This window comes from Zerene cesonia, chromosome 10 (assembly GCF_012273895.1).
Source record: "Zerene cesonia ecotype Mississippi chromosome 10, Zerene_cesonia_1.1, whole genome shotgun sequence".
NCBI lineage: Eukaryota > Metazoa > Arthropoda > Insecta > Lepidoptera > Pieridae > Zerene > Zerene cesonia.
The window spans coordinates 3,223,884-3,236,418 of NC_052111.1; the positions used below are offsets into that span (position 1 = coordinate 3,223,884).

The following is a 12,535-nucleotide window of genomic DNA, read 5'->3' on the forward strand; positions in this document are numbered from 1 at the left end:
ATCCCTTAGTCGCCTCTTACGACACCCACGGGAGGAAATGGGGAGGTGCTATTCTTAAACCGGCACCCCACGGTCAAAAAATATGTACATTATCTAAATTATAGCTTTACAACACCATGAGATACTTTAAAATTATAGCGATATATTATACAATTAATATAGTTTTAATACTAGTTTTTAGATTACCATTATTTAACGTAACATTCGTACAGACTTATGTCGAAGCTTAAATTTATTAATATTTTTTACAGTAAATTTGGCCTGAAACATTTAATCGGGAGTGGTATTGAGAAAATGTAGTACAGATAATAAAATAAATATATACCTCTGAGAGTAAATTGGCAAGTATTTCCAGAGGTGTCCGCGTCACACATTCATCTTGCAGCGGTGTTGTCATCACGAAGTCTACCATGTTCTGCGAAACATAAAATTAATAAAGCTTTTTTCAAGTTGAAGTCGGTGCTATAGGCATGTATTTCTTTTTTGTTTTTTTTTGTGTTTGGGCACCGACTTCGACTTCTCTTTTTTTTTCTTCTTATTTAATGTAAATTTTAAATATACTTAGCACAAGCATGTTTTTTGTATTTTTTTTTACGTACTGAATATATTGACAAATTGAACCATACAAAGTAAGCCCAACAAAAGATAGCTATGTAAACAGATGCGGAGTTCTGGACGTTGGGTCCAGAACAGTTACGGCTTGGCCACCTTGTTGGAAAGTTCTCATCGATTCAAATTAGGTAATGAATAACAATGACAAGGTAGTTCTATTGTACGTTGTTAAGGACTCAAGATATTCGCGAACATACTTATAAAATGTACATATGGTCGAATTAAATAAACTTCTTTCTTCGAGACAGTTAAAATAGATAGTCGACAATATACAAAATACTAAGATGATTGCAAGTGAAATGCGTCAACGTAAGTTGCGATGTCTTTACACATATTTTTTCTTTAGGTTAAAATGCATTACAATCGATGTAAGACAATCGATACAATCTTTTATAATATACTAGCTTAGGATGGAAGCGTCTGAATTTTTCTTTTTTATAAATTAAAATGAAGAGAATATCGTTCGATCGTTTACTGGCCTGAAAAGTGTGGATGTGTCCCTATCATCGCAGGGTTCGCAGCAGGTATCCAAAGTGTTAAGTAATGAGGGGCCCGTGACATGTTAATAAAATTAAAATAGCGCATATGAATTTTAAGGAAAATATTAATGTACCAACCTTTAATTCCTTTAATACGATTTCTTTTCTCACAGATTTCGTCAATAGATTCCGATATCTTATCATGTTTCTCTGAAATTGAGATAAGTAAAATACTTTGTTATTTATTTGTTAGCTTTCCAGTTCGGTTTGTAATACTTTATTATACTTATATATTAGCTTACCCTCCACACTATGGAATAGTACCATTGATCCCTCGTGTATGCATCATTTGCCTGAAATATGACATCCATTATATATCAAAAAGTAAAAGCTACATATGAAAGGTAGGGATTATTTAAATTCTTTGTGTTATGTTTTTATAAATAACATCGAGCTACAACCGCAAAAAGGTGATTTACAAAAGGTTAGTGATTCATACAGTCAACATTACCTTGCATATTCCATCATCTCAAATCATTGTGCCTCATTGTTTTTTTTTTCATGGAATCGCATAAGTAGCTACTTGTATTTCAAGATTATTCTATATGACAGTGATAAATACTAATTTAGTTTATCCTAAATAACAAATGAATATAAAGAGAACATAATGTACAAATGATTTATAAGAATTTTAAATGTTAAAATACCTGCAGAAGGAGTGAGCCATTAGGCATGACTATCCGCAAGCAATACTTTCTTGCCGGGTCCCACCGTGATATACAATAAACTTCTTGCATACAGCTGTAGGACAGTGGTTTTTCCAGTTGTCCATAAGGCTGAAAGAGGAAGAATTATGACAAAATTTTTATATTGCAGTACCTATTTCAATTAAGTAGATATAATGATGTCTTCCTTGTACCTTGAGAATATTGCGCATACAAAGCTCATCGTATTTATAAAGTTATATACATTATTATCATATTATAGACGGTTCAACAACACATTTAAATAACGTTAGGGGCCTGACGTGAATTCAAACGCTTTATGAATATTTAAAGTGGTGGATATAACGCGCTTTTATCGATTTTAAATTTATATTAGCCCAAACACATATGGCGGAGCTAACAATGTAATACAAGTATAACAAATAAAACACCTTAAGATAGTCTTTATGAAATCAGGTCACTCTTTATGGATGCTTGTAAGTGAAGTACTACAAAAGGGAGACATGGGCGGTGCATTTGTATTTACGCTACGGGCCGCTGTGGCCTGCGCGCGTGACGTCGGCTCGGAGCAATGGCCCAGCGGAGTGCGGGCCCGAGTCGCGAGGTTACTTGTGACGTCATCGCCTCATCCCGTGCTCGCAGTCTCGCGGCCCGTTGGCCTTATTCGAACACTAACATCAGACGCCATCAATACGGCACTCAATATCTGGTTTTGCATTATACTCATCTATACAACATGAATGAATACCAGCCATTCGCAAACCCATCTACGCTCTGGATATACAAGACACAAACTTTTTTGGCAGCGTTCAATATTACGCAAATATGTTGAAATAAATTCGAAACTATCATGAGGAAATAGGAAAATTGAGAGCAAAAAATATGCGAGAAAATACATGTACTCTGTCACTACGTTATAATAATTCGTTAGTTATTATAACATCTATAAGCTCGATATAGTTTAGTCAGATTGTATCATGTGCCTGCTTTATACTTAAAATTGTGTTAAGTCTGTGCAAGACTTCAAGTAATTAGATAAGAGGATAGCTTTTATAATAATTAGCTTATTTTATTTTCCACTTTTGAGAGCCTATTTGTGCTTTCGAAATCAGTAAAATTTCTCAACCACCATCATATAAGATCGATTTTCAATTCGTCTGTTTTTTTGGGTTTGGTGGTTAGGTCCCACTGAAATTAGTCTTGTTCTGACTATTTAGAACGGCTTTTATGTTTTGTTATAAATAGTTAATTTTATACTTTTCTGAATATGCTATAAAATTATAGTTATAATAAAGCCATTTACAAAATTTCGTTCCACGTTGCTACTGAACTCCCCTGAGTGAAGCGAAGTGGGTCAAAATTGACTTCTAAGACTTTACAAGGTACATTGAAAATTAAGATTTTCCTCGATTACATAAAAATTTAATCGGTTCTCACTATTGCCATCACCAGAAAAAATACGGACGAAAATAGAACCTCTCTGTTTTCTGAAGTTGGTTAAAATGAGTTTATTAGGATGAATAGATTTACGTAATCCATTCTTAATCAGCATGCAGTTATGTGACAACACTTTGTTTCGTTAATAATTCTTGATTTATTTTTCGTATGTTTTTCATCTTCACACCTTCTATATTCGAAATCATAGCCGCTTAGTTTAATATTAATTAATCATTACCTAAATATAGGTAGATAATAATCTATGCCATCATTCCATGATTATTAGTTAACAAAATTACAAATTCATGAAAACTGGCAGCTTTTCAATAATTGCCTACTTATAACTCTCTTTAACTGTTCAATGTTTTTCAATAATTTTTACTTTAATGAAGGTATACATAAATGATAAAAGCTATTTATATCAATTTAAATGAACTAAACGATACGAGGTTAAACATGGCACTACCGCTATACTATTACGATGCAATGACGCAAATCAGGTGTTGTATAATAAAAACTATAATTAAGTACTTTGTTATTGTGTCTCTATTTAGTAACCCACATAAGTGACCTCTGAAAGTAATAAACTTATAAATGGAACGTTTCTACGGCTTTAGTTATATATTATTCGAGACTTGTTACATTATCTATAGATAACTCGTATATCACAAGAGCTAATATATTTACCTATTTTGTATTCGAGACTATCAAAATTCAAAATATCTGTTAATGCATTTAAATGAAAACTAAGAAATAAGTATTTTTTCCCTTGATCGTTGACTTTTTATCATATATTATTTTGTATCTACAAATACAAATCACAATATACGCAACACAAAGAACAATTACGGATTGGTAATGGTTTTATACTTAAACTTTTCATTCTTCACAGTTCAGATTCTGTTACTAAAATAGTCCCTGAGTTACCAAAATATAAATTTAATTAATAATCTAATGGATATATGATTGACGATGCATGTTAAGCCTTTGTAATTTTTGTATTATGTTTATTAAACTTTGCGGTGCCGGTGCTTATGACGCACGTGCATTCTCTTATCTAGGTACCTACCTATTTATTGACCTCGTTCTAAGTTTGTGATAAAAAATATAATTTAAATATGTTCAGTGTTAATTTAGATTCATTATATATGTTGAATAAAATAACATGAACACATATGATATATTTAGATTCGTATTTCGTTTCGTTTCTTTATTCAATAATTTTTGCATTAACTAAAACGTAAGACCAATTTAAAATGTTAAAAATGCAATAATCGTTAACGTTGCTGAAAGCAGCCTATTTTGTTTGTTAGTTTTAATATTTTTATTTTATAAAATAGAGTTATTCATATAATTAGATTCTAGTTAATGAATATCTTGGAATGGAATTATAATTTCAATGAGTAATCCATTGACGTATTTATACGTGTTTGTGCAACTGTTTTAAATATATGTATGAGAGAAAGTTACGTATATATAATGTTTAAAATAACTAGTATTATATTGTTTTTTTAATCTTTATATCATTGAAATGCTTTATAATTGAGAAATTTTGAAAGAATAGGCAAAAAGACGCGGGTTCGAATCCCATCAAGCTTTTCAATCAAACTTTTTATATTATTTCAAAATTTCTCATAAGTAGTGTTAAAAAAATACCGAACATTAAAAATAATTTGAAATGGGATTTATTTTTATAAAACTGCGTCCATTCGATTAGCTGGCCTGGTTCTTAGATACTTGTTAAGTTAAGTACATAAGTAATTAAAGGTATTAACTTAAATAATCTTCTTACCGCCTTTGAAACTATGTGGTCTTCTAACAAGCACAAGATATGAGTTTCCCATCTTCGAAAAAATTTTGCGGCCAGAATTTTATCAACTACTGTTCTTGTATGTTGGAAGGAACATATTCTTAATGTCGCTTCGGATGCCAGCTTATACCGGGGTCCAGGAGGGGGTACCGGTGTGCCAACTGCATTAGTGTTCTTTGACCCTACGATATCGATACAGCATTCTGGACTGGAACCCTGTTTAAAAAAAATACTTTGGATATAAAAATACACTAGAAAATTCTAGATACGATTCATATGATGGAAGTACGCTATTTATTTATTTGACATTAAACTGTATGTCGCACGCGTTAAATTTGGAGTTGTTTAAACATTATTCATATAAACCTTCCTCGTGAACCACTCTATCTATTAAAAAAACCCCTCAAAATCCGACGCGTAGTTTTAAAGATTTAAGCTTACATAGGGACATATGGAAAGAGAAAGCGATGTATAATTTTAAGTACTAAACTATTCCTAACATATTCATTTCTTGTAGAAATGTAACATTGCATGCCCTTATAGCAATTAGATACCTAAAAATAATAAATATTATATTGATTATGCAACTTACTTCAATTGAACTTCAGTAAGTATATATCCTAGAAACCCACAGACTAAATCAGAGATTAGATAAGGCATGGCCATGTTGGGAATTTACTATATTTCGTGATTTAGTATTTTGGTACATTTAACAGGGTTGAAAGAGAAAATCAAGTCGACGTTGATGCTATTTACCTAATGATTTACTAATTTTTGGTAGCGGTGACCTTTATTGAAGCAAAGTTTTAATATTATAGGTAAATTTTGAATGAATGCTAGAATATAAATATGCAGTGCAACGTTTAATAATCTAATGACGTGAGCAGATTAAACTTTATAAGAACAAAACATATGTGTAGCAACAAAGTTGAATCAACATGTTGCGGAGTTGTTGTCAACATACAAGTTACTTGCAACACTGCGTGTTTTAGAGTTGATACCGCAAAGTTATCGCTCGAGGAGCGACAATACAACAAAGTTTCCAGCATTGTGGATCAACTGTTGCTCAACAAATATTTACCACGTACGAGGCTTAAACGTATGATGTTTTTGTTATTTTTGTATCGATGTTGGATTTTCCAAACGTCGAAATTTCAATTCTTATGAAAAAATTACTTGTGAATTGTAATTTCAAAATATACAGTTAAAATACCTTCCAACACAGACTTGGCAACGTTTCAATAGTTAAATATAAACGTTAGATATACAAATTGGTACTTGATATTGAAGTAAGCTTTTAATATTCTGAACTAAGTATTTATTTATATAGGTATTATATCATCCTATCATGGTCATGATATTATTATTTTAACTAATAAATAGAATATAATTTGAACGTCGAATACTTAAAATGTAAAAATATATTTCAGAAATGATTGATGTTTTCTTATATTATCGATTGCTTTTTCTACATAATCAAAACAAAAAAAGGGTTGATAAGGAGATGTGGATAACGTTTAATTGGTTAAGCTAATAAAAGTTTGACACACTTTTATTAGCTTTACCAATTAAAGAATGTTATAAAAACGATATCATAATTATATTCATGCAATTAATGTCAGTTATATTTTAAATGTGAAACCTTAACTACATTTAGTTTAAGTTTAAATTTTTGCACTTTCGAAAACTAACTATTTATAGGGACGTAATAGTTTGAACAGTTTTATTATAGTCATGTTCGTATCGCCCTAAAACTATAGTACACATTCGCAAAGATGAACGAATAAATGTATTAACATTCACGACCACTAGGGCTAGGGATTAAAAGATCAATCGTACTACCTAGATATTAAATCTGTTTAACTAACTGTGCATACAAAGTAATTTATATTTGTATCTGCTAACCTGCCCCGGCTTCGCACAGATGCAGTTACCTTCCTCTTTATCTACCTACTTTATCTAATTTAAAAAATCTGTTGCGTACTCTTAAAGATTAAAACATAAATATGTATAGCGACAGCGATTTTGTTTTATATTATGTTGTGATTTTCTAAGCAGCACTCGCTACTGGCAGTAGTTCGATGCGCTTGATTGTGTGAGGGAGCCGATTCAAAATTCGAACATTAGTACTTAGTTTCTGTACTGTTTCATATTTATACTGTGGTGTTGTTGATGTGATGTACTTTTCCCCATGTTGAATGTTGACAAATTGTTTCATTATTAAATGCATTTTAATTAAATAGTATATTAAATCAGTCTATTAAAATAGACTAACATGGATTACGGGTAACAGTATGAAATATAACAGCCGTATTTCTAATTCAAAAGGATATTAGAATGACGTTATGAAATCGTTTTCTGTATATCAAATCCATATATTATAAATACATATATACATATTCTTATAAATTTTCCATGATAATTTGAATAGACTACAACTTAATTTTTACTCCTAAGCGATAAAAAATGTTTTGTTAACTGCCAGAATAAAATATGTAACGATTACGAAATAACCAGACTAACAAGTTGGTGATTTTGTATTCTAATAAATAGTATCTGTCTATAGTATTATGTTATCTGTTACCTAACTCATAAAAATGGTGGGTGTGGCGGATCGGTGCGAAAAGGAAACGCATATTAGCGCCAACTGCAGCGTACTAACGAAATATCTGTTCTGACGTCAGTGTTGTCCTTGTACTTGAAGCTTCCCAGGTAAATAAAACAATATAATAAATAACAACTGATTCGTATCATATTTAACGGTCGCTGCGTTCAATCCCCTCTATGTTTCAATGAATCAAAGAAAACAAATCAGTGATCTATAAACGTCGTGTCCGTTTTCCTTATAGATTATTATAATTATTTTCCACAAAATTGCACGGGTCAAAAAACCACATTTCACCATTAGTAGATACCTATATATTTTGTATTGTATTATAGATTCATACGAAAATGTTATTTATATTATTAGAGTTTTATTCATGATACCTACGGCTATTGGAACTAGAACCTAATATAGAAGCACCCTTTTATTTTCTTCTGATGCCTTAAAGGCCTGATGCCTTAATGATTTCAACATAGCTATCTATCAACAATTGTTTGATATGGATTTATCATGCTCGTCACGTAAATTTCGAAATTAGGTATTATATGAGAATAGTACATTCTCGTTTTAAGGCTTCAGTAGTAAACTTAAGACCTTATAGTTTCATCATGACCCTCTAGTGTCAGCTTTTATCTTAGAATCAATAACAGACACCAAACAAAAACATGGCACACGATAGATCTTTCTAAACGTTACATAACGAACAAAAAACATCGAAGCATTTTTTCTTTCCCTTACATCAGAAACTACAGTTGTAACGCCATCGTCTTTTATTACAAATGACATTTTAACCATGCCGTGTAATTAATTACGTATTATATTTATAATATGCATAATTTTGAGAATTAAAACACATTTCTGGCATCAGTGGCGTTCCATTGGTATAAACAAAGACTAAAGTATCAAAACTTTTTTCCAATTGTATTTATTGACAAAGTCCTTCACAAGGAAACTCGAAATCATATGTTTCTTAATATATTAGTGTTATGTAATAGAGCTGTATATTTATTACATTGAAAACAAGTTTCATACTCCAACGGTACCTTCTTACTAAAATTCTCTATCGACTCATTATCATGGTTTGCGTGAAGCTATCTAATTAGGTTTTTGGGTGATTTTAATGCATGATGCCAGGTGATCTGGTTATTATTTCATTTAATGTATTGTTGTTGTGTGCCGCGGGTGAGGGTGGGTCACAAGCGGGTTACCGTTCCGTCGACCCACATTCTAGCCATTCTGTTCGATGACGTCGTTCCTAAAATTTGGGTCAGGAGGGCGAGGTACGAGGAATATCGCCATCGATACTTTGGAGTAACGATGTACTTATGCTTTAGATACGTGACATTAAAAGGAGATGTTATTTTATTCGTCAGTATGTTATCAGAATTTATATGTCAATAGTTATGAGAAGTGACAATCATCGACAAGTCAGTTATACTAAGTAAGTATTTTATTCCAATTTAGTGTGAGGGACAAGTACTTAGTAGATAGGTCCTTGCGAACTATTCATTCTCAGTTAGAAACAGTGGGACGCATTGTTCTTCGACAATTACTAAAGACTTGCCCAAAAATTATTTATTAGCCGAAAAAGCCGAAGCCGAACTTAATTCACATACAAACGTCCTCGTTTTTTATTTCAAATATCATAATTTTAATAATATTTCTTGAATCAGCTTTTGATTGTGTCGTGGGACGAATCAATGTTCACGGAGAGTTGTGACACGTGGTCGCCATGAAGTGATCGCATGTTTCGTGACCGGCGCTAATCTCATCTACGAACTGCATGAATTTTCTCAGGACAATTATTGTCCGTGTTTCTTTTCTGCTTTATGATGTATATTAATATTTAAGATTACCAATGATTTAATATTATGGCAACTAAACAAATTTCTGCGATGGTAAGAACAAAAATTGGGGGTATGCCTTACCAATGAATAAAAATAATTTACTTGATATTTATTTATTTATTAGTAGTTTCTATGTGACAAAAAACATGAGCATGTTAATACCTAAACGCATCATCAATCTAGTTAAACATTTGTACACAATAAGCTAAATAAACCATTCATACTTAATTAGGTAAACTGCAAATATTTATCAATATATGACCGTGGAAATAATACAATTACAGTACCTACTTCCTGTAACTGTTATCAACTTATCAGTGACGCGTTGAAAGCATTGAGAATTGCTGCGCATAGGAGATGGAAACCTACTGTCACGGTGTGTTTGATTCACGAATCAGAGAGACATTCCTGAGAAGTCATTATAGAAACCGCCGATTGACCGGAATGGATAGAAACTGTTTACCTTAATACGGCAATTACAGTGTGTTACATAGAAAAATTCTTAATTGGATAGAAGTTCGGAAAGAGATCCACGATTTTCAGAGAATTACATTTACATTAACATTTAAGAAGTTACCTATTTCAATGAAGTTTGTTACCTTTGTATCTCACATTATTTATCGGAATTTCTCTTGTGTAATGTGGTTACGTTTGACAAGTTGGCGTGAATAAATATTTCATATGTTAAAGCAATTATATATCTCTTGCTATTAATTTATTAGTGTTGACTGAAGGGGGTTTAAACCCCACTGGGATTTTGGGTTTCATAATAATGATTGCCTTACTTTATGATGGATTAAAGATATTGTCCATATTAATCAACACGTCAAATCCCATCAACGATAATAACAGTAGGATCTCTTTTATGTTTCATTTCAGACTAGCTGCGCCCCGCGGTTTCACCCGAGTAAGTCTGTATCCCGTAGGAATATCGGGATGTAAAGTTGCCTACATGTTATTCCAGTTCTCCAGCTATCTACGTACCAAATTTCATTGCAATCGGTTCAGTAGTTTTTGCGTGAAAAAGTAACAAACATCCATCCATGCTTATAAACTTTTGCGTTTATACTTTATAATATTAGTAGAAAAGGATAAACTGTAACTTGTTTTTTTTTTGTTTAACGGATACTACCTACCTACCTACTACTAACAAAACACGCAGTTAAATAATCCGTAGGTAGGTAAGTATTCATGTTGTGAAAGTAGACTTTTATCGCAAGCAATTTAACGCTACTGACGTCAAAATGAAATATTGAAACGTGATGCGTTTGTAGTCTGCGCTGCGTAGATGAATGGCCATGATTTTAAGAGTGTTCTTTATAGGTAGTAAAAAACAAGCTTCCTGTTAAAGTATGGCATAAATCGTAAACGATCCCATCGCCTATTCTGTTATCGTAAGTCTCTTTATTGGATGTAGCTTTAGTACCTACTTTAAATAATATGCCCCAATTTCTCTAGAAACATTTCAACAAAATTTGTATAACTATATTATATAGTATGCTAATACTGTGATAGCCAAATGGCTATTTATTCTGATAATATACAAAAACTTTTAAGCTAATATATTATAAACAATAAATAATTTATGGACTTTACTTACTATTTTTTATACTTCTTTGTTTAAAAAGCAGAATCTTTATTAACATTTAAACTCGCCATAAATAATGTATTTTCCTTTAAGTGTTAACATGCAAAAATATTAATAATCGTCATCTGATTTTAACTACCTAGATAAAGTAAGCTTAAGTAAGTACATATTCCATATTCGGGTGGTTTTTGGATTGTTCGATTTGTCTCGACTTGAAAAATAATTATAAAAACCTCAGTAAAAGTATACATGTCTATTGTCTACATGGGCGGAGCTGGGGCGAGCAGCAAGTTCTTAATTTTATGGTTGATCTGGGCGTCATAAAGCTGATATTTAATAAACACTTACGAAATATTCAGCTGAGTTTTGATCAGCCAGGGTTGGTGTCAGCAAGCAGCCCGGAGAAGGCGGTGCTGTGGCGGCGGGAGGCGGTGGCGCCAGCGACAACAACTCTCCGGCCGACGCTGACATGCTGCCTGTCGCAGCTAGGCTACGCAAGCGGTCCGCTAAATCCGTATGTCCACCACTAAAACTCTTCCCGGCACCACCACAGTCTTTGCTAGCACACAAATTATCTATTATGCGAGGTCTACGAAGTTTACGTGACGCTGCACGCCACCGCCTCAACCGGCATGCTGCGTTATTTAGTACTTCCTCCGTTTCCTGACAAGTCTGAGGCTCCTCATCAGAATTATTTATTTCAGTGTCTAATATTTCATCTATGTAAGGCAGTTTTTGCTCGATATTGGACGGAGATGGCGACTCTTCACCAAGAACCATGTTAGACGGGCCCAAAAAATCTCTTAACGCGAATGCCAGCTTTTGGTCGGAACTAAGACCTGCTGGCGCATTGTTTCCAATATTATCTGTGTTTACGTACTTCATTGCTTTGCTCTTGTCTTCTTTTTGTTCGCTTGGAGAACCAGAATCTTCATTCGAATTTATATCGATATTTATCTCCTGGCTATGAGATGGCATTGTGGAAATGCTGTTTGTTTGCGAATTGAATTTAGGTACAATTAAGTCATTTTTCTCTCAATGCAGTGTTAACTTCACAAATAGTAATTAATGTATGATAATTGTGCGGTTACATGTAATTCGAAATGAGAACTAAATCATTGATTTAAAATTATGCATCTTACATATTATCTAGATGGGCAAAATCCACACATATTCAGTCTAAGCCCTCGAATGTGATCGATGTTAAAGATATCACTTTCATAATAGGCTTCCAACGCCAATGCACTGAACTAACTGATCATCGTGTACAACTATGAAAATATATAAGGCCAATCGATCATTTCCCGCATAAACGCTACGAATTTTTATATTTAATGCGTTAAAAACGAAACACAATCTGCCTCAAATAAACTAATGCAAAGCAGTGAGCGCAAACGGAGCACTACTGGCTGCTGTTGTCATCGTACTATAG

At 32.7% G+C, this 12,535-nt stretch overlaps 1 protein-coding gene across 1 annotated transcript in view; it reads right to left on the reverse strand.

Moving 5' to 3' along the window:
• Positions 1-12,535, reverse strand: part of LOC119829773 (C-Maf-inducing protein-like) — a 20,751-nt gene extending 8,216 nt beyond the window's left edge. The window contains exons 1-6 of the mRNA XM_038352476.1: positions 11,452-12,535; positions 5,046-5,279; positions 1,799-1,927; positions 1,394-1,444; positions 1,230-1,301; positions 326-415 (exon numbers count right to left, since the gene is read on the reverse strand). Of these exons, the coding sequence (XP_038208404.1) occupies positions 326-415; positions 1,230-1,301; positions 1,394-1,444; positions 1,799-1,927; positions 5,046-5,279; positions 11,452-12,081 (1,206 nt within the window). The 5' untranslated portion in view covers positions 12,082-12,535. The remainder of the gene's footprint in view (positions 1-325; positions 416-1,229; positions 1,302-1,393; positions 1,445-1,798; positions 1,928-5,045; positions 5,280-11,451) is intronic.